The 23006-nt window shown below is 35.4% G+C and overlaps 5 protein-coding genes across 12 annotated transcripts; 2 read left to right on the forward strand and 3 right to left on the reverse strand.

Moving 5' to 3' along the window:
* Positions 1-2591: 2591 nt before the first annotated feature.
* Positions 2592-11877, reverse strand: LOC126763558 (rab GTPase-activating protein 1-like). 7 transcript variants are annotated; one of them, XM_050481176.1, is made up of 11 exons: positions 11773-11877; positions 10761-11461; positions 9684-10013; positions 9314-9497; positions 9054-9241; positions 7840-8981; positions 7704-7788; positions 7537-7640; positions 6756-7475; positions 6225-6692; positions 2592-4989 (listed from the first exon to the last, which is right to left on the reverse strand). In XM_050481176.1, exons 2-11 carry the CDS (start codon positions 11017-11019, stop codon positions 4768-4770), a joined length of 3702 nt encoding a protein of 1233 aa, XP_050337133.1. In that variant the 5' UTR covers positions 11020-11461; positions 11773-11877; the 3' UTR covers positions 2592-4767. The 7 variants fall into 7 exon arrangements, with proteins under 7 accessions (XP_050337133.1, XP_050337134.1, XP_050337136.1 ...); XM_050481177.1 differs by having other exon boundaries at positions 11711-11861; XM_050481179.1 differs by having other exon boundaries at positions 11597-11861.
* Positions 11878-12843: 966 nt separating this feature from the next.
* LOC126761182 (heat shock 70 kDa protein 14) lies at positions 12844-14599 on the forward strand. The gene has a single exon (XM_050477141.1). It carries the CDS (start codon positions 12952-12954, stop codon positions 14491-14493), a length of 1542 nt encoding a protein of 513 aa, XP_050333098.1. The 5' UTR covers positions 12844-12951; the 3' UTR covers positions 14494-14599.
* Positions 14600-14734: 135 nt separating this feature from the next.
* LOC126761183 (DNA primase small subunit) lies at positions 14735-20167 on the reverse strand. The gene is made up of 4 exons (XM_050477142.1): positions 19976-20167; positions 16121-16283; positions 15899-16055; positions 14735-15831 (listed from the first exon to the last, which is right to left on the reverse strand). Exons 2-4 carry the CDS (start codon positions 16251-16253, stop codon positions 14811-14813), a joined length of 1311 nt encoding a protein of 436 aa, XP_050333099.1. The 5' UTR covers positions 16254-16283; positions 19976-20167; the 3' UTR covers positions 14735-14810.
* On the reverse strand, positions 16393-19117 carry LOC126761184 (PHAF1 protein CG7083). The gene is made up of 2 exons (XM_050477143.1): positions 18973-19117; positions 16393-18900 (listed from the first exon to the last, which is right to left on the reverse strand). Exon 2 carries the CDS (start codon positions 18641-18643, stop codon positions 17342-17344), a length of 1302 nt encoding a protein of 433 aa, XP_050333100.1. The 5' UTR covers positions 18644-18900; positions 18973-19117; the 3' UTR covers positions 16393-17341.
* A 272-nt stretch (positions 20168-20439) lies between the features above and the next one.
* On the forward strand, positions 20440-22915 carry LOC126763337 (trafficking protein particle complex subunit 3). Of its 2 annotated transcripts, XM_050480724.1 has the most exons (3): positions 20445-20606; positions 21914-22324; positions 22530-22915. In XM_050480724.1, the coding sequence occupies exons 1-3, from the start codon at positions 20568-20570 to the stop codon at positions 22614-22616; spliced, it is 537 nt and encodes a 178-aa protein (XP_050336681.1). In that variant the 5' UTR covers positions 20445-20567; the 3' UTR covers positions 22617-22915. The 2 variants fall into 2 exon arrangements, with proteins under 2 accessions (XP_050336679.1, XP_050336681.1); XM_050480722.1 differs by lacking the exon at positions 22530-22915 and having other exon boundaries at positions 20440-20606; positions 20694-21978.
* The last annotated feature ends 91 nt before the right edge of the window (positions 22916-23006 follow it).

Genomic DNA, 23006 nt, shown 5'->3' on the forward strand with positions numbered 1-23006 from the left:
TGAAAAACATGCTGATGCTAAAGCATTTAAGCTTAGCGGAAAAAATACCTAACCAAGGTCCTCAACCTGTCATTGACCACTCTTCATACCATAAACCCGAAATGTGAAGAGTCGGAGGTCTCCCAACTGAAACCTGGGAAACCCGTCAACTAAGGGTAGTCTTATTGTTCGATAACTCTCCTTTCTCCAGTGACAACATTTGAGACGTTGTAGCTCTCGACCTCCACTCACCACCAGAATCTAGCAGATCATCCACATGGCTTGTGGAAAGTGCACTGAACTACCAGTGCTGAACTACTAATGCACTTCTCATCTAACAAGATAGTTCGTGGCCTAAATCAAGTCCGTTCTGTGAGAGAACTATCGTAGTAGCGTTGGACTTGTCAAAATCTTTCAAATAGTCAATCACACAATGCTACCCCAGGGCTGAAGATATGGAATACGGATATGAACTATCTAAGTTGTCGACAATCATCCATACTATTTGAAGTCAAAATTCTAAGTAAGGAATAATTAAACATGGGGTTCTACAGAGTGGAATCCTCTGTCCGCTATTTTTAACACTATATCTCGAAACTCCCGCAACCACCAGAGCAAATTTTCATCATGTCATACGCGGCTCAGACAGCTATCTTACCGATCTTTTTCTAGTTCTTCTCTGCAAGGACCCTAATTAACAAAGGGCGGTAGACTAGATCTTAATATCTCAGTCGATGTCATTAAAATTCCGATTGTCGAACACTCTAAGATTTTAAACGTTTCACTTGACACCCCATGCTGTTTCACTCCGCATGCGACAATTAATTAATTCTAATTTTTTATATTAGTTTTCCTAACACTGTATGTTTTTCTAAGTTTTCGCATCACTCTAACCACCTCTTTGCATGCCCAATGAATTTCACTCATCTAACAACCACTCCCTACTGTCCGACCCTGTCGAAACACACGTTTCATGGGTCTACGCTTAGATGACTTCGATGAAAACCATCTGTAACCATACTACCCCGGCGGGATGAAAGAAAGTATCGAGAATTCTTCATTTTCCTTCTCATCTCCCGCTTATATGGAAGACAGGTAAATTTTTTTTCCTAGGTTGGTACAACTATCCTTTATTATGATGCCAAAAATTAGCGCGATCTGTCAACCAGTGTATTTACAGCAGCTGTCAATGTTAGTCGACTTCAGTAGTTTTTGTCGAATTTTAACATTTTTAAAAACACTCAACAAATATCATTGAGCAAGCACCGTATTCACCTGATATGGCCCCCTGTGACTTTTACCTTTTTCCACGCTGAAATATCCACTTCGAGGAACACGCTTCGACTCAATTGAAGACATCAAAACAAATTCGACGTGAGAGCTGAAGGCCATTCCGGAAAGTGTCTATAAAAAATATTTTGACGATTAGAAGAAGCGTTGGCACATATCCATTGCTTCAAATGGATGTTCCTTTGAAGGCGATAAAATAAATTTGGATGATGATTGAAAAATTGTCGTTTTTTTATAAATTCCCGATACTTTCTTCAATCTATTATCGACCAGATTTTCATCGTACGCCAAATCTTGAAAAAGGAAGATCGAGAAACACCACCACTTCGTCGATTTTAATGCCGCCTTCGACAGCACGAAAAGGAACTGCCTCTATGCCGCTATGTCTGAACTTGAAATCCCCACAAAACTAATACGTCTGTGTAAGCTGACATTGAGCAACACCAAAAGCTCCGTCAGGATTGAGAAGGGCTTCTCCGAGCGAGGTTTCAGACAAGGGACTGCCTATCGTGTGACTTCTTCAATCTATTGCTGGAGAAAATATTACGAGCAGCAGGGCTGAATGGAGAAAATACAATCTTCTATAAGAGTGTACAGCTGCTGGCGTACGCCGATGATTTTGATATCATTGGCCTCAACAACCGCGGCGTTGGTTCTGCTTTCTCCAAACTGGATAAGGAAGTGAAGCATATGGGTCCGGTTGTGACGAGGACAAGACGAAATATCTGCTGTCATCAAACAAATGGGTAATGAGGGTAAAGTTTAACAGAAGATTTATGGTCCTTTGCGCATTGGCAACTCCAAATACCGCAGTCGATGGAACGATGGCTGTTCAAATATGAGGCAACATTGACATAGTTCAGCGAATCAAGAGACAGCGGCTGCGCTGGCAAGGTCATGTTATCCGGATGGAAGTGAACACTCCAGCTTGAAAGGTTTTCGATTCAGCACCCGCCGGTGGAAGCAGGTTAAGAGGGTGACCTCCTTTGGAAGACCAGGTGGAGAAGGACCTGACTGCAGTTGGTATTAAATAGCAAAAAGAAGAAACAACTGGCGCGCTGTTATTAACACGGCGTTGTCTACGCCAGTAAAGAAGAACAAAAACCATCTTACGATTTGTAAAAATTTTGGAGAATTTTGTCTTCTTTAGTTGTTGCTGCTTTAGCGGTAGAGCTCTGTCGAGTTAATAATCCTTTCCCTGTTAAAATTCCGGGTCCGTTCGGGTCTCGTAGAAACGGATTGGTTCAATTGGTATTCCACACTGAACGAATCTGACTACTAAATATACAATTGATGTGAAAATTAAAACTAACTTAATGTTATATACATGTACATATATGCATGTGTTTGCGAATTTTATTCATCTTAAACTATTAAATGTACGAATACATAGTATATGTGTATTTTACTCAGAACTCAAACTTTTGAGCATGACTGTAATTCATATGTTGAATCAAAACAAGCGTGTATATTGCGGCAGCATTATGAACACATATAAAAAATACATACATACATACAATATTGTAAAACGAAAATTGTTTATGCACTACATACATTTCGAAATACGCCCTTTAAAGAGTAATTTAAATGTTTTTTTCTTTGTTCAATGCTTTATAACAATATGCAATTAATTCAAACCCCAAACTTTCAAATAAAATACTGGTAAATATGTATGAACATAGAAATATGAATACCGATATGCAATTTGGAACAAAACCCATTTCTTTTTAAGAAGCGAATAAAAAAATTAAAGAAAAACATATTTACAGTTGATCTAAGAACGTGAAGAGGAAGGAAAAGGGTGTAATGGAATTTTTAAGGCTTCACAAGAAAAAACATTAAATTCGATTGCACCGAAGCTATAATACCATTCACAAACACAAAAGCTTGCTTCCAAAAAATAGTCTCCGAAGAAGTTTCGTTATTGCCTTAGACAATAACTCATGTCAGATCTCGTCGAATGAAGAAGTTTTTTATGCAAGCACTTTTTTCTGGTGGTTCGATTTGTATGGCAGCTATATGCTATGGTAGTCCGTTATCGGCGGTTTCGACAAATGAGCAGCTTCTTGGAGAGAAAATAACGTCTGCAAAATTTCAATTCGATATCTCAAAAACTGAGCGATAAAATGGAACCAGTCCATCATACTGATCATTTATAAATGTACATATATATAGTATATACATTTTATATAGTCTCCGACGTTTCTTCATGGGTATTACAAAATTAGAGGCAAACTTAATATACCCTATTCAAGGTATAAAAACAGTTTATCTCAATTTACGGCAAAACTTTGGTTTCTATAGTAAAAGTTATATATCTACAACTTTTGTATTAACAGTTTTTTACGTAACCTCATAATTAATGTGAGAAATAACCAAGGTTTCGTTTTTTTTGTTTTTTTTTTTACAATAAAAACTTAATTTGCCATCAGTATGTCAGATTTTTAACCCTTAAATATTCAACCACGCATCTACCTATCTCTTCCCAACCTCAGATCTCCCGTAAATTATTTTTTCTTTCTTTTTAAATGAGTTTTATCGTACCATATTTTTTTTTTTTTTTGCTTTCAAATATTATGCCCCTGGTCTATGACAAAATGGTTCAAATGTGTTCTGAAAGCTTTCGTTTTATATTTAATTTTGTATCGCAGGCTCACCCGATAACCAGAAGCATACGAAGCTGCGTGTTACACCGAAGCATACATAGATACTTATATATGTGTTATATAATTAATAATCCCCACACTTTGTTCATTATTGCTATTTTTTAACAAATTCCACTCTCCATCAAATATATGTATGTATATAGTTATTATTTATTAAAGTTCATATGTGTTCATACATATGTGAAATTTACACATATACTATATGCTGCATGGTGTAAATACTAATGAAAAAAAAATTACTATATTAAATCTTTGTTCTAAACCTAAAGTGGTAAATTTGTGGAATAAAAAATCATTTTTTTCAACAAGTTATTAAAGCAAATGATTACTACATAATATTCGAATGTCTTTGTATAATTGTTTAGGAAATTTTATTATATTTTCCACAAAAAAAAATGAATATCTACTTAGAAAATTAGCATACCTACATATTTATTTTTATTCGTTTGCTGAATAATTGGTCTCCACTCATTTTCAAACATTTTATATAAAAATACATAGTTAGCTTCCCTCTAACACAAGAAAATATAGCACTATTACCTATATAAAGCAAACTTAATAAAGTAAGCATGAAGTAAAAAAAATAACAACTTTTCCAGAAAATTGCTCAAACTTATGAAGAAGAAATATTGAAATCCAGTGTACAAAGCCACAACATTTAATTTTTTTTTTCAATATTTTGCACACAGTACCGTTCTGCTCATGTATATATGTATGTATGTGTGAAAGTTAGCATTGTGTGAGTTGCATCCATTGCTAAGCAACAGTTACACATTTCTCAAAAATGTCAGTTAATTAAATTTATATTTTCTTTTTTTAATTATGTCGATATTTAAATAAGCGATGACTGTGGCTGCAGGTGCTGTCGGAATTGATCAGCTGCACCCACACCAACATCAACGGTTGCTGTAGCCCCAATGCCAACAATACGCCCAGCGCTGCTCTCTAGTGGCACTACAATGTTGCGTAAACTGTCGATGCTATTGCGAAGTTTGACGGTCTGAAATTTGGCTGGCAATTTCGGCGAACCTCCCACTGAGAATGCTTTAAACTCCTGCGAAGCGAAATGTGCAGCGTCCAAGAAATAACACAATTCAAACACAATCCAAATTAATATGTATAATTTTTTGGTGTATTTTTTTTAGTTCAACCAAACTTTTGTGTACAAGAATAAAGTATCGAACAAAACGCTTAAAAAATATTTGTAAACGCAACTGCGTGTAATATGTACTAACTAAGCAATATAAAGTAGTTCAAAAAGTGATGAATTTCATGTGAAGTTAAATTTGTGGAATTCATTTGGCAATAACCGAACTGAAGTTAACTTACAAATAGAATTCTATGTATTACGGCATAAATAACGCTTTTTCTAGGTATTGGACCAAACCGATTTTTTCACAGATTGAAACCTTCACACGCACCGAAGCTATTATGCCCTTTACAATATACCTTACAGAAATTGATTCCGATTTGTATGGCAGATATAGCATATACATACATATGTATATATATAGCATAGTGACCCGATCTGAACATTTTCCTCGGATATTGCATTGTTGTCTTAAATAATATTCCGTGCTAAATTTTGAGACGATATCTCGTCAAATGAAAAAGTTGTCCATGCAAGAACTTGATTCCGATCGTACAGTTTGTACGGTAGTTATATGCTATAGCGATCCGATATACATATTGGGGGAAAAAGAACGTGTGCAAAATTGCAGATCGATATCTCAAAAACTGAACTACTAGTTCGACTTATATACAGATGGACGGACACGACTAAATCGACTCAACTTGTCACGCTGAACATTTACATAGATATTCATTTTATAAGATCTCTGACGTTTTCTTCTGGGTATTACAAACTTCGTGGCAATCTTAAAATACCCTGTTCAGGGTATAAAAAAAATAATTTTCGAACTTCAAAAGCGATTAGTTTGAATTTCGGACATAACTTCGAAAAACTTATGACCCAAATAGTAAAAAAAACTAGTTTGGTCCAATTATTATACAGTAGTATGAATTGTAATGAATTTGAAAATTTGGAAACAAATGCTTTTGCACTTGATTTTATTTGTAAAATAACGAAGTAAAAACGCAAGATATAAAAAATAAATTGTTTTATATGTAAATTGAATGTTGTCATGTGAAGGAAACTTTTGAAAAAGTCAAATGATGGCGTTAAAACTATACCTAAGTGTATGTTAACTTAAACTGGCATCTGAAAGCGAAGCCTTTGGAAATTAATATTGAAAATTGCAGACACTCCATATGTTCAGTTCAAGATACCTGATTACTGCTGGGTGAATTAGTTTCGCTACCAGCCGCTGATGCACCAGCTGATGCATGTTGGGTGTAAGATTGGAATGTTGGCAAAACGGTGTCGCGACTGCCACGTGTAGTTACCTTCTCTTGCAGTGAGTTGAGTGTCTTTGAAAGCCATGGTTGCCAACTGTTCCGGTTGGAGTGCATTTCAGTAATGGTGGCGCTAAGCTGATGATTCAAATCTTGATTACGACATTCAGCTTCAACGTGTGCTAACTTAGCTTGTGCCAGTTCCAGTTCTAATTCACGGATACGTTGAGTTGCTATATTTATGGGATCAAGTGGGCCTAGTGGTGCTTCGTTCTCTTGCTTATTACAACTCTGTTGCGTTGTTTTTAAACCACTATTTCTGCTTACTTCAGCTGGCAATCTCACACTACGATCGGCATTTTCCATTTTTTGTACACAATTCTTACACTTCGATACTATATTCTGAGGATGGGAAATTTGTCAATGGATACTTTAGAAATTACAGTAAACTTTCAAACTACTTACCATTACATTTCCAAGCGTTTCATTTAAATTGGTAATGTCATTTTCCAAGCGCTGTATTATTAATTTATAGTCCTGTATGATGCCTGTGTGTTTTCTTTCTTTTTCTATTGCTCTTTCATTAGCCTCAATCAATTTTTTTTGGAGTTCATCAATTTCCGCCTGTAACTTACGTCTCTCTTCGCCAAAACGATTTTCATAAATTTGTGCCTCTTTTTCCAGTCGTTCTTTGTGTTGCTTTTTCAATTGGAATTCCTCCTCGTACTGTTTTAATTTCTTAATTTTCCGTTCACAGGCCATTTTCATAACCCGGCGTGCCTGACTAGGGCTGCGGCATTTCTTCGGTAATGTTACACGGAAATATTTTAGTATGCCTTCGAAATCAAGTTGACGCAAGTCAGCCTCGCAAATGGATAGTAATGTCACAGCAACCTGAAAAAGCAATGGTACGCCATCTAGCAGGAACACGTCGAGTACATGAAATACAAAACATAATGGGAAACGGGCTGTGAAGAGTGTGAGAAACCACTGCGAAGCGTACATATGTGTCTCAATGCCACAAGCTGCAAAATGTTCATGTAATTTAGGCAATTGATCTTTGATCAAACGGTCAAGTTGGTACAGTCGTAAATAAAGTACTTCAAATCCTTGCTTATATAAATCACGAAGGCCATAATCGTACATAAGGGCCACCAATACACAAAATGCATCTTCCTCGGGCATCTACAAAACGAAGGATAATTTTTAAAAATACTTTTAAATATAAACACATCCAATAACTCACATGTAACAATAGACTTGCGGCAATAAAACTTAAGCCCTGGCAATAACCGACTTCACTGTCATAAACGGCATAAGCCTTTGAGACCTTAAAAAGTGAGTCTTGTCCTAAATCAAAAGAATTACCATTGTAAACGAAGTAATTTTAATTAGGATTAAATAATTAATTACCAGATCCACCACTTTCTTTGAAGCATTTGTGTGCCGGAAATGTTCTATGTATATCTCTTTGTATTACAGTTTCACATTTGGTTTCCTACAAAAATGTGAGAATATATTTTTTGGCTTGCCAATGTTTAGTACTTACTTTGGTTATTAAAATCTTATACATGTCAAGCATTTCAGTTTTGCCCTCAACATTTGCCAGTTTCTGCCATATTTTTTCGCGCAAAGCTTCCGGTATTCCCAAACGTACCAAAGGAGCCAAATTTTTTGGCCTTTTTTCACTATCCCATTCCTTTAATATTGGATCCCACTCATCTAATTTGTCCTGTGAACAGTCTTTGGATACTTCTCCCGTACCACTCAATAAAGGTTCATCACCATCTGAACTATAATCGGTAGGGCAATCATCCTCTATAGATACAATCGATGATGATCGCACAATACGTGATAAATTGTTCATTCCGAATTTCAACAATGAACTTGGTTGTTGTGGTTCATTGATTTCTTCAGATGGATCAATTGAGTTCACTTTCCAACTGAACTCATCGGTTGTACGTTCTAATTGTAGATAGAAGCGCAATGTCATTGGGCGTTTAGATATAAAATGATCCATTATGCGTATCTCACTAGCCGATTGTATTACAACGGGTGTCTCAATAACAAAACGTACAGGGTCGCGAATTCCACGCACCACTATATCGACCGCTACAGTCAGAAAATTCTTTGACGCTTCAACATTGAGTTGTTCGAAAGCAGCTTCATTTGCCTTCCATTCGGCGCGTATAACATAAGGATAAAGGCATAGGGGCGGGGCGCCAGAACCACCGGCATTGTCAGCGGCACCGACACCGACAATCGTTGCTGCATTAGCGTTACCACCGCCTGCAGTGGTGGTAGGCAACTGATAGCTCATATTTACCATATCAATTAATTGCATATCGCCCTGACGCACTAATTTTCCTGGGCTTAATAGTACACCAAAGCAGCGTTCTATGAACAGAGGTTGTAGTATATTTGAAGGTGTTTGTTTGACGGTAATGATAACTTCTTTGTCAATATTAGCACGTAACTTGAAGCAATTGCGGTCGCGTGGTACCGCCGAAAATGAGTTCTTGGCGACCTTTTCACGTATTTCCAGGGATACAATAAATTCATAGCCGGCTGTATTTAGTGGATTTCCACTAACATCGGATGTCACTGAATTCATCATATTACTGTCGATGGCAGATGTCAAACTGCATGTCATGCTTGGCGGATATGTACGAAAAGCCTTTTGAAAGCAAGCTTTAAAATAGACAATACAATGTATAACAAATATAGGAAAGATATAAAAAGTAATTGAACGTTTATACTCACCGCTGACTTGATTAACCGCTTCTGGGATATGGCAACGAAAAACATGGCATTGAAAAAGCGCATCGCCATGTAACCAAGTAAATGCAAAGCAACCATTTTCAGGAGTTTCTACAGGGCCACGAAAGTATAAAATTATGCTTTGTATCTCGTAGGTTGCGATGACAGAGTTGGTTTCAGCGTCATGCAAGCTATTTAGCAAATACATAGAGAAAAATTTATATAAATATTCTTGTTATTGAAATTTAGAAATATGTACTTACACAACCAGCCCATCGGAGCAATTCGGGATGCTCACTGATATTTTAAGACCAACTGACTCCGAATTACTGTTCAATTCATTCATTATTCGGTATATATCGATTTCGGATTTGGGAGCATTTATGTTTGCAGCTCCAAGATATGTGACACCGGAAAATATAGTGCAACCCTGATCGATATCTGAAACTAAAATATAAAGTCATAAATAAAACCAAATATATGTACGTACGTACGTTAATTAGTTCTGTGGTAACACATACATACATGCACAATTACTATGTACCAAATACTGAACGGTAGTTTAAAGTCGAAAATAATCGTAAATCAAAAATCGTAATACCGAAATTAGAAATAAGAGGCCGTAAGGCTCACCTTCTTCGTCGGTATCATTTTTCTCCGGCTTCATGATGTCTTGTTTCTCTTCGACACCACCACCAACCCCACCTGGACTTGCATCAATGCAGTCATAAAATACCGATTGGCCAACTCGATTTTGTTCGGAAGTTGACGCGTCATCGCTTTTTGGTGTCATAGCATAGTCTGTGTGGTGGCGGTTTAATGATTGTGACTTCATTGCGGTCTTCGGTAGAACTAACTGTTGCTGTTCGCAGTCGTTGTCTGGAACCAGCAGTGCCGGGCTTGAAGTACCAGCCAATGGTAATGTCAGAGATTTTTGTTTACTCAACGCTACCGCTTTGGGTGCTGCAATATATTGAAAATATGAGTACACTTCGAAATAGCAAAGTACTAATGCCGTGTGGTTTAAGATAATTCTCATTATTTATGGAGAGATGAGAGGCGTTGTTGTTATCGTTGCTTATGTCGTTGCTAAGAAACACATTGTTCTGTTTTGTTAGCAGCTGTTAGTTTTTATTTATTTTTTTATAATGATATCCCTACAACCGGCCTTTATAGCATAGTGAGTAAATATCGAAGTTTTATTTGAAATTATTCGGAATTCTTTAAAGTTTTTTTGCTTTTAATTTCGAAAGTTTAAAAAGGTAATCGAGATTAAAACTGTGTATCTTAGATACATCCATTTATTGTTTTACATACTTATTTCATGTAAATTTGAAAATTTAGTATAAATTGATTACTTCATAGTTTACCAATATTAGTAAAATTTTAAAGCTCCACTACAGTTACAATACAAATGAATTTTATTTTAAAATCACTGATTGGAATACTTTGAAGAGTACAACAAAATTACGTTCTACCTTACAAAATATAATCTATGACAATCAAAATCAAAATATGTACATATGTATATTTAGGTAACAGAATTGTCCTTATTCCAAAATGAAAATCAGCCCATCAGAATGATTGAATCTCATTTAGAGAATAAATTTTATATTTCAACATACAATACTTATATTTGTATTATGTTATTAATAATCTATCTAATTACTTATATATACATATTTACATAAGAAGTATAGCCGTTCTTACCAGTTGAAGAAGTGTCTGAATTTAAATCTATTTCACGCAGAGCGTCCGTCATAGCATTTTGTAAATCAGCAATATTACGATTATTAGCTAAATTCAGTGTTGGTGATTTATTGTTTGTCGGTATTATTAAAAGTGTACCATTCTCCGACAAATGCTGCTGGTCTATTGGTGTTGTAATATTGCTATCAGAAACAATTTCATACTCTCCACTAGTGGTTAGTGAGGATTCAGAAGATTTCGTACTAAGGTTATCATCCATGTCTCAATATCGGCGATATGTCTACCGGTGAATATATTTAACGTAAATGTTTACTCCTTTAAAGTTTTTTAAAATGTTCTCGATTTTCTGTATATTCGAGTACGAGAGATGTCGTCCGTTTGTACTCGTTTCTGTACTTTCAGATGGCTAAATTTAAGCGGTGTGTGAAAGGTCATACATGTGTATGTATGCAAGAAAACTACTCCAGGTAGATATGTAGGTGCGTAGTATAAGGGACGGCCACGTTTCGTTTTGAACAATACCCAAGGAATCCAGTAGGTAAAACAAGGAAATTGTAAACTACAATGCAATACTTAGCTGTTTTTCCATGGGTTGGTCGAATATTATTTTATTTACATCTTTCTAACATAAATGATTGCTCGATTATATGTAATAGTCTAAGAATGCAACACAAGTTTATCTTTTTGTTCGTATTCTTGAGCTGAAAATACACAGAAGCAATTAATATTATTCAGATTCAATCGCCCTCTTTTCTGATCTGATCGATGATGACGAATCGCAATCACTATTACAATTGAGGTGTTAGTCTATACGAAAATTGTAGGTAAATTACAACATTTGGGTGGGTGGTGCGCCCGATTCCGGAATCGAGTACAAATAGCACAGCCAACCGTTGCTTTTATCGAATTTTGAAAACAAATATCACATTAAATAATTTCCAATAATATACTTTCATTTTTCGCTAAATCAAACTCTTCAGTGAGTCATTTATTGCCATTATTGATACTTTACTTTATATTTTTGTTTTGTTATTGATTTTCACAATTTTTATGTTGATAATTAAATGTACAGCTATTTTCTGCCTTGTGAAAATCTCAACTATGCCTTTTGACATCATTTCATTTCAATCCTCTTTGTTGTTATTCGTTGAATACAAAGTGCTACCATCATGAAATAATAAATATTCAACTGATCTGATTTTAAACTGATTTTTCATCCCATCCACCATCATGAAATAATAAATAGGGGTATTCTCTTGCTCTTGCAAGATTGCAGATTGCAAAAATACTATACCGAAATATACAAGAGCAGGAGAGCACCCATTGCAGAATCTAGTGATATATGAATGGCTAATTCGGTCAATTTGTTGTGAATGACTATTAAGCATGGCTTTGTGAATTAGCATTCTGCATACATTTTTAAGAAAAAAAAACTGTAACAAATCTTTAAAATTTAAATAGAAATAATAAAATCAATTTAAAACTTATCTTCCTCAACAATTTAACGACGTAATAATGTAAAATAACTACAACAGGGTTGCAATTATATTTTTGCGTGACATTGCACGCAAATATACATAGGTTTTGGTCTGACATATTTTACAGCCCTTGCAAATATTTTTCTGCGTGTGTTTGTTGTTGTGCCGTTGTAAATCTGCAATTCTTGCACCGTGCACCGGGTTTTGCAAGAGCAAGAGAATACCCCTAATATTCAACTGATCTGATTTTAAACTGATTTTTCAAAATAATGGTTATAAAATTCCAGTAAATACTTTAAATTTATTTTACGAGACAATGCACTGCAAAAAGTTTTAACTGATTTCGAAATGAAGAGTATAAGCTTATAAACAATTTTATTATATTTATTAAATTTGTATTAAAAAATTTCCTTAAAACGTTTACATTTCAATAAAAAAACGAGTCTTTATATGTTCATTATTTTTCTCCGTATACATTTTTATATGAAAGATTGAAATCAATCAATACAGATTTATATTCATGTCCTCCAGACTTGTGTTTATTTATTTTGGGTATAAAGTAATCAAGCCGGCAACACTTATAACTGTCATAAAAATCGCATGCTACCGCCAAGAATTCTTTACGAACACGCGCACGTTTATAGTAGTGGACAAATTTTATAATCGTAACATTTCTGCAGGATTCAATAAAGTGTGTTGATTGTTGAAATAAAATGTGGCCAAGATTCGGTATCAAAATTGGCAACAGCACGTTATGCATTGCTCATGTAAAAAACGACGGTAAGCCAGAAGTTATCGCGAACAAACAAGGTGACCGAAACTCACAAGCATGTCTGCTTTGGGGTGGAGACGAGGAAATTGAGTGTGGATTAACTGCAAAACAAAAGATGGCTACACGTCCAAAACAAGCCGTGGCTAACAGTTTTCAACTGCTTATGCCACAAGAGTTGGATGAGGAGAGACTAAAAACTGCCATAAAGGAGCTGCCGTGCGATTATGATGCTCTCAGTCATACTTTCCAGCTAAAATGTCAAATACAAGACGATAAAAGTGACGAAATGAAAGAAAACATTCGTGAATTGACACCTTTCGATGTCCAGGTTAAGCTCTTTCGCGCAGAGTTGGAATTAGCTCGTCAATATCATATTTCATCGGAAAAAGATCCAGTTGTTGTAATCTCCATACCGAGTTTCTATCCAAAGTCTGCTTGGCCTGAATTGGCTCGTGCCGCAAAAGAAGCAGGGTTTCATGTTGCTCAGATTATTACCGAACCGACGGCAGCAATACTTGCATATGGTATTGGGGAACAAGAAGTAGCTGAAGGCAGCACCAACAACGAAAGCAAATACGTCCTTACTATAAAGTGTGGAGGTTTGAACAGCCATTTTGCATTATACGAAGTTAGAGATGGACTCTACACACAGTTGGATGCATACGGACCATATCCAATTGGTGGTCAACATTTTACAGACGCCCTAGTTCAATTCATATGCGAGGAGTTCAAAAGAAAATATAAATTAGATCCGCACGAGAGTCGACGATCTTTGTCAAAAATACGTAATGCAGCAACCAACTGCAAGCATATATTAACAACACTTCCCTCAACTCAAATATATATTGACTCACTTATGGATGGTGTTGATTTTAATGCACAAATGTCGCGTGCACGATTTGAAAGCCTTATTCAACCTGTTATTAACAATTTTATGCAGACATTAAACGAATGTGTTGAACGTGCGTCAGTGGAACACCCTGAAGTTAAAGGCGTTAATTCAATTGTCTTGCTGGGAGCCACAATGCGTATACCAAAACTGCAATCAGTCATTGCGGCGCGATTCCCGGACGCTCTATTACATTCAACAATCTCAGCTGATGAAGTAGTAGCCATAGGATGTGCTCGACAAGCAACATTCCTTCATACGCCACTGGAGCAAGACCTGCAGGCTACAGATGAGCGAATATACGTAGAAGAGGATCTTCTAATTTGGCACGGCAATGACGAAACAAACGCGCAAATACTAATAGGGAAGGGGACATCTTTACCACGAAAAGTCCTGCTTGAGCTGAAGCAAACGGAGGGCGCTGAAACTGACAGCGTTATTCGCGTACGAAGTGGTGATAAAGTCAATGAAGTAACTTTGGAAGGTTTGACACCAACAGATAATGGCACATATCGCATCGAAGCAGATATTGATTGCAAACAAGTAGGCGCCGAACCTATTCGTAAACCACATTTACGAATACGTGTAGTCTAAACTGTTTGAGATAATATAGAAATGTCTCATATATATTTTTGAATAGTGAAATATTTCTAAACCTCTATCTGGTTAATGTTAATAAACTTATACATTTTGCATAAAATTTGGGTTATTTTCACTTATTTTCAAATTTTAACATAACTGTTTTATGTATATATGAGTGGTATTGAAACACATTTTGTTAATATCTACCTGAGTTATTCTTTGGTAATGCATTTGCCAAAAAAGAAATGATGTATTAATTACGAAATAAATATTTATTTTAGAATTAACATTTTGATTTTTTAAACCTACAATATAACATGATATGTCATCTAAAACTCCATTGTTTGGTCACTTACATCAATTGCTTTTGCTTTTAAGCTACTCTCCAATTTCCGTAAGAATTCTTCAAACACTACAACTCCTTTAAACATACCAGTCTTTTTGTAGTCTTTAATGCGACTTTTGTCTTCCGGACCATTCTCTTGACATTTTGATTTGTCGTCAAATGCGTTAATCTCTTGCAATAACTGTGCTATATTAGGTACTGTGGTGGGGTCAAATTTTGCAGCTGCATTACAATTGAACGGAACACACACTTTTCCAGTTCCTGGGTGAATACAAAAAGGCGATTTGAGTAAATGATTCATGCCTTTGGTAACGTTGATATCTAAACGAGGGTAAAGGATACCCAACTGAATCTCCTCAACAATATTTTTAAGCTTGCGTGTCCAAACGTTAGCAGTGCCTGTTCGCATGGAATTTGCATAGCGCACAAAAGTCGCCCATATTGTTCGAGAATGTGCACCATCATCATGCGTTTTCCTTAAATACGCTTCTACATCCTTGCGAGCCGTATCGTCCGGAATCATTAGTAATAATTTATTAACACCTTTGACGTCTCCAAATAAATTTTGATCCTCCAATACAATCTCCTCAAATAGTGGCTCGATAAATTTTAGCGCACGGCGGACACTGTGATGCATACGTTCCCCAATTTGAACGCGGGCTATAACCACACCGTTAATAGTTACATTAGAAGTAATTTGTAGATACTCGGCAAGCGCCGAGCGTCCTCTCGAATCTAAGTGGCGTGCATCATAATCGCACACCCAACCGTGGACACCACGACGACCCGAAAATACCCATAATATATGCTCGAAACCAAAATCTTCACGGAGAGCTGCATCAAGCAGACGGGCGGCTAAAGCCATAAATTTCCAGCATTTTAAACATACCGTTGCACCAGTGCAACAGGTGCGCACATCGTTATAATCATCCATGTCAATATCGAAAACCAGCTCACGTTGTACTGGCTGCATTGCTGTTGATGTGATACGAAAGTTCTTAGGTCTAGAAAATTTAAATATTTCACAGTTAATATACATACATACATAAACCAAAAATTTACAAATCTCACTTGGTATTCATAACTGCACCAATGTCGATTTTGTGTGGACACGTCGAGCAGATGTCGTTTTCCAATTCACTTTGAGTATCGTAACAACGATAACGAATGTATATATCATCATGAAGTGTGTACGAGAACTCACGGTTCGCAAAAATATTGCTTTCAGCTAAAAAGTTTCAGTAAGCTTACATGAATTCATAAAATAATGAAGATAGCAAAGTTTTGACTCACAAAGTCCATATGATAACCAACGGTAAAATGGTTTATGCGGAAATAATCTTTTGTAATAGACTGGTAACATGTCCGGAAGTATGTTGGGATCATATTTTGCCGTGTTTACGGTTGGAGTTTCTTCTTCCGGCATTTTAAAAGTTCGTTGTTTATACTTTATATGCTGAAATCATAGAAAATATAAACATCATTTAAGAACTTGCTTTATAAATATATCTTGCTAATAAAAAACAAATTCAGAGGATTTTCATATACACCAAAGGAAACAAAAGTTTTAATTGTTGTTATCGCTATTTATTTTATTTTTTTACTTATTTCAATAGATTCAAATTTTTATTACATTTTATTACATTTTTTATTTTTTTTTTTACATTATATCCTTTTGATCTAACGGAATAAAAATGTGCACGTACAATTAATATAATATAGTAGAACTTTAGAAACTCAATGCAATTATTTAAAAAAGTAAACACTTCTAGTTCTAGCTTCCGCGGCTATCCAACCAAACAACACTAAGATTAAGTCAGTGTTCACATGTAGTCAAAATGTTGTTAATATACACTTTTATATGTATGTAAACTTATATACTACTTTGTCAAACAGTGATTAATTTAAACCTTATTATCCTGTTATGTAAACATGTACTTATGTATTATATGTATAAGCTTAATTTACATACATATTTTAGAATGTATACATATTTATATACATTCTATACCTTTGAAAGTTTGGTATATTTTAGGTGTTAAGAGTTCGCTATATATAAAATATAATTGTTATATAATTGTATTATACATTAAACTCCTTATACATATATGTAGACATAGTGCGGTCACACTCTCCTCAGACCACAATCGATTTACCCACATATTAAAACGGCATTAAGGAAGTAAAATTGAAAATTGCTTCAATAACTGACTTTTATGTTTATATGTATATATTTCGATGTGATGTTAGTAGAAAACTGAACTAAAAAAATATTTGCGGATATTGAAGGGCTATTGCGTTGGTCGTATTGTGTATTTCTTATGTTTTAGTGCCGCTTTTATATGTATTGCAAAAGGAAAGTAGTCATGGTTCATTTTTTTAACTTAAGCTTCTACTTTCAAGTTCTTTTATTCTTAGTATTAAAAAATATTTTAATTAAAAATATTCACGAGTCGGTTGAACTTTTACTGCATTATAAGTCAGAGTTTGCGGACCCTGTGTAAATGTGTCTTTTCACGCAACTGATAAACTTATATCCTGCAATTTGTGCTCCTGGTAAGACTGCTCAGTTTGTTTTAATGGTGGAATCGTACTGTATAATGTTATGGAGGCAATGTGATTGTTTGTCATAACCTCAAATATTATATCCTGATAACCATAGCAAAAGGTTGCACCGAAGGGATTGGCAGTGTTTGTTGAGCTAGCGCGATGAAGCACCACCGGACGAGCTGACGGCACTACCGCACTAATCTCGTCCCACTTGGCGTATGCAGTAACTTCAATGTCCTCGGAGCTCTTTTTACCATAATTACAATCATGATCATTTTCACTTTTCAAATTAAATTTGAATTCACAGCGATGGTACATGTTGAAGTTGAAATGTCCTGGGTAATTTGTATGTAACACAAACTTCTTGCAAGTTTGGGTACGCGCATCAAATAACACGTCAATGCCAAGTGTGAAATAATTAAAGAAAGTATCGCTCCTTTTACTCTGCGCCTGGCGGTTTACACTGGAAGAGTGTATTTTCATTTTATCTTCACTTTTAAAAAATATTCGATTTGGTGCACCAAGTTTCATAGCTACATCCTGACAGCTGTCGCCGAAAAGAACTTCCCTTGTGAAACATTGGCGCCGATGTTCTAATGCGCGACTAGATCCCTCGGTATATAATTTTAGTTTGAGACCTTTTGAATAACCATTTGTAGAACGTAACACTTTAGCTGAATCCAAATATATCTGTCGATGATAACAAGAGAGTGGAAGCGGTGGAGCGCGTGTCTCCGAAACATTACTACCAGAGTAGAGAGACATTTTTGATACAACTGGCGATGCGCCACTTAAAAAAATCAATGATCCCAAGCCATGTGCGTATCCCTCTTGCAATTTACTATCCACTGGGAAAAAGAAACTCAATCCACGGAAGTGTAAAGCAAACAATTGTTTTGCAGCGTCGTATACGCCAGGATGGGTAGCCCCAAAAGAATGTTCAATTTGTTCTATGGAGGGCAGAACTTCTGGGGAATTGAAGTGTACTCCACCATACTTCAGCTTGACCAATTTCATATTGAATACTTCAATGGTTTTCAAACGTTGAACTATGGGATCAAAAATCAAACGAACACCATCTTGAGGTAAGTTTATTATAATATCCACACCCAATGGGTTTGTATCCGAGTAAAGCACTTGCACACCTTTAATTATTCCCACTTGCGATTGTATTATTGCTATTGCTTGCGAAAAGTGCATCCCCAAAACGAACTCCCAAGTATCACATCCCAGCGATAACTCAGGCACAATTTCTAAGTCCAACATTTTATGACAGCAAGGGTTTAAAGTTTCAGTATTGAAATACTAGTGATGCTCTATTACTTTGCTCTAAGTAACAACACAAAAGAAATTTAGAAACTAATCACTAGTTATTCTGATCCTCAAAAATGACAAACTTCTAATTGTACTCTGACAATGTATCCAGAAGAGGCTTCTGTGCCCCTGAACTTCGTTTCTTTTATCCAAGTTCTTGTTTTTTCTTTGTGCGTTTGTATATTGTTTCTAATGTCTGGCGTCGCAAACTGAAACGCAAAAATTTCAAAATTAAAAAAAATCCATTCAGAACATTTAAAAGTCAAAAGTTCAAATCTTACTTGCAGGTTGTTATCAGTAACTCTGTTTGAGTAGGAAAATAAAACTCTTTGAATCAAGGTAAATAAAAGTAAAAATAAATTTAGTTTCTCAATTCGACGTAATACACACAAATCCACACAAAGCACCTAGCAAAAAAAAAAGATTGCGATTACAGCGAAAACAAAGACAACAGCTGAGTAGAAAATGAAAAACTCACAGTTGCATTTCTCGTAATAACCGTGAAAAGTAATAACTTTTTAAAACAAACATACGCATCTTCATAATTATAACTTATAATTATTAACATATTCATTGGTGTTTAAATCTATACATAAGATTAGAGATACCAAGAGATAATACCAAGGAGTCACATTGGGATATTCATATTCATTTTCAGGATTTATTCTATTTTCTGGAATATGTTACGTTTACTGCCGCCCCAAGATAAAGGCGGCAAATAACTCAAAAATTCCTCATGCCCATAGATTATGTATGGCGTATATCTAAATAAACGCTGCGGCAACGCTGTGGATTGAAAAATTCTATTTTGAAAGCATCTTAATAAGTTATTTTTGTATTTTTTCTTAAAAATGTTTGGACGTGCGATTTTTAACGCTTATACAAATAAATGGAAGTATTATTAATAAATTAATTTGCTTTGCATTTCATTTATATTGTTCTCATTTCAGAATTTATGTAAGAGTTTGACGTAAAGTTACTTTGTTTAAAAATGCTGTGTTGGAACCCCCGCTAACGCTTTTCTTTAAATATACCAGTCAAAATAATTTATATAACAAATAAATAAAAAAACAAGAGTATGCAAAGTAATGAACTTAATAATAAACTATTACAAATCCATATTCCTAGGAATATTTAAAAAAATCCGTAAATTGTACTACAAAGAGATTAATGCAGTCACTGTATAAGCCGTATTTAAAAAAAATGCTAGTTATAAACAAAACTAGGCAGCACTTTACACGTACTAATGGCGGGAATGACCACCTTACCTTAATGTAAACTTACCTTTGTAAGATTTTAAACACACACGTTTTTAAGACTTCAATGACTGATAATTATTCTTTTGCTTTATTAATAACCAGTCTGTTTGCAGATTTCGTTTATTGAATAAATTAAAAATCTCAAAAATCCTATTTAATAAACAGCCAATTTCCATCTATATGTACAGAAATCACCACCACGCGAACCTCTTGTCAAAGCAAACGTAGACAATCAGAGTTGTACAAAAGCAACCACTAACCAGTGTGCAAAGTTGACTGGGATTGTAATAGATCTATTTAAAATTTTGTTGCAAAATAAAATATATTTGATACAATCAAATTAATTAAAATTAAATACCATTATAGATTTATTAATCCTTTATGATACCCAATAAAATATTTATCTTACATAGGTACAAAATTGTGCTTATGCAATACAACCATGCTGATGACGAATATTTTATTGAATTCACCACTTGGTCCACTGAATATACCCCGCACGTATATATCTCAACACATTTTATTTTGTTAGGAGTAAAAGCTAAAATTTATCCTGTAATAATTTTGAAGGATATTGGTTAGATTATTTCTGTAATTGGAAAAGCCATATTTATATAATGTCTCGGCAAGCTTCTCGTTTTGACACTAAAAAAGTTGTAAGTTTAATATAACTTATTGTTGTATTATTTTGATAGCGGGTAGTCACTATCGAAGGTTCGCTTATATCCCATTCGATTTTGCAGTAATTGTATGAGAAACCAAATTTGATTTCACGTCTCAGTTTTACAATATTCATCACGAAAAGGTGCATGGAGAATAACCACAATACGATAAACAATAAATTGAACAAGACTTCGGGAACTATCACCGTTGTAGCACAAAATAATCGGAACTTACAAAATCAAAAACAAGTACAATTCATCCCCATGATGACTGCTGGTGGTGCCCAAATTATTATTGGACAAGTTCCACAACAACAAGCTCAAACCTCTAATGCAACGGGAGCACCTGCAACCAGTCTCATACCTCTTCAAACGAACCAAATAATGTTACAACAGCCACAGCAAGCAGCTCAACCCATGCAACTACTTCAATTACCGGATGGTCAAACAATATTTTACCAACCACCTACAACTTCATTGACGCTTGACCCAAATACAACTGCTGCTCAAGCAACACCGCAACCACAGCTTATTAACATTAACGGTCAATTAATGCAAATATCTACGGCCCCTACGCATCCCCAAGGTGCGACAGGCGCCGCTCCAGCAGTGGGACAACAAATAATTATGATGCCTCAAGCGGGAACAACAACTGTTGCAGTACCTCAAGCTGCCGCTGCAGTATCATCACAACAACCAACGTCTGCCACAATTTCCAATACTTCGGCAAACGATGTTACTTCAGCGGGAGTACAAGCGGAAGACGACTCAAGTAAGGGTGAATCGGAAGAAGAACCTCTCTATGTCAATGCCAAACAATATAAAAGAATACTCATAAGACGACAAGCTCGTGCAAAACTTGAATCCCGCATACCTAAGGAACGTTCTAAGTATTTGCATGAATCTCGACATCGTCATGCAATGAATAGAGTGCGTGGAGAAGGAGGTCGATTCCACTCTGCTCAAATTAAAGGTGAATTAAGTGCATCTGGACTTAGTAGCTGCGAATCGCAAATGCAACCGGTACAAACACGAGCATCTGTGCGTACTGCGCCAAAGTTAATCGCTCCACATCAGGGGCCCATTCCAGCGCCAACGCCAAATATTACAATTACACCAATAAAATAAATCAATTGGAAAAGTCTACAATAACAATACCAGTTTTAGTTTTAAGGAAATTAACGTTATATACATATATTTATTTAATTTCCACTCTAATTAGATGTTACTTAGATAAAGGCTAACCGCTATCAATGTAACCGTATTGTAATTTTCTCTAATAAATAATTTGTAATCCCCAGAATGCAGAGTTCTTAACACTCACTTATGGTGCGCTTGTAACTCAAATGTTACGAGATTTTGAAAACATCGAAGATGTAAATAAACAACTTGAACGTATAGGCTATAATATGGGTATGAGATTAATTGAAGATTTCCTAGCACGGACCTCCGCTCCACGCTGTTTGGAAATGCGCGAAACGGCAGATCGCATACAACAGGCCTTCCGCATCTACCTTAATGTACAACCAACTATTTCCAACTGGTCTGCCTCTTCGGACGAATTTTCATTAGTTTTTGAAACCAATCCCTTAACGGAATTCGTCGAACTGCCTCAGGATTTGACCAATTTGCGCTACAGTTCTATACTTAGTGGTTGTATACGCGGTGCTCTCGAGATGGTGCAATTGGATGTCCAAAGCTGGTTTGTTCAGGTAACATAAGTATATATGCATATTCAAGTGTTATAATTTTGCAAAGTAAGGATCTGCTATATAATTGTTAATTGCCATTTAATTTCGTTCAAGATTAAAAATCGAAGTTTTTTAGCTTTTGCAAAATTTGTATAATACTTACTTTGTGAGCTGTTGAATAAACTTTTTCACATATGTATGTATATTTTACATTTCTAAAATTCAGGATCAACTAAAAGGTGACAATGTAACGGAGCTTCGAATTAAATTTGTGCGACGCCTGGAAGACGCTATACCTGCAGGCGAGGATTAGAAGCGTAGTGGCACAGATTACTGGAGTATTTTAGCATAAGATTGTTAGCAAAGCATATTAGTAGCATTCCTGCATTACTTTTTGTTTAATTACATAAGCGTGACTAGCATATTTTGGTTTCCAGGCCTCATACTTTAAGGAAAACATCGCTCGCGCTGCAAATGTAAAAGAAGATAGGACTCTAGCTAATAAAGCTATATGTGGCGAATTATTATTTATACAAAATGTATATATTAAAACAACATTTAATTGAATTTACAATATTTTTAATAAAGGCAAACATTATAACAAAGTACAAAGCGATTCATAATTGAATATATTTATTAATACATAATACAGGCACTTTGGTTAACTTGAACTTTAAAAACAAAATAAAATACAAACAAGTAC

The sequence above is a fragment of the Bactrocera neohumeralis genome, chromosome 6, assembly GCF_024586455.1.
Source record: "Bactrocera neohumeralis isolate Rockhampton chromosome 6, APGP_CSIRO_Bneo_wtdbg2-racon-allhic-juicebox.fasta_v2, whole genome shotgun sequence".
NCBI classification, from domain to species: Eukaryota; Metazoa; Arthropoda; class Insecta; order Diptera; family Tephritidae; genus Bactrocera; species Bactrocera neohumeralis.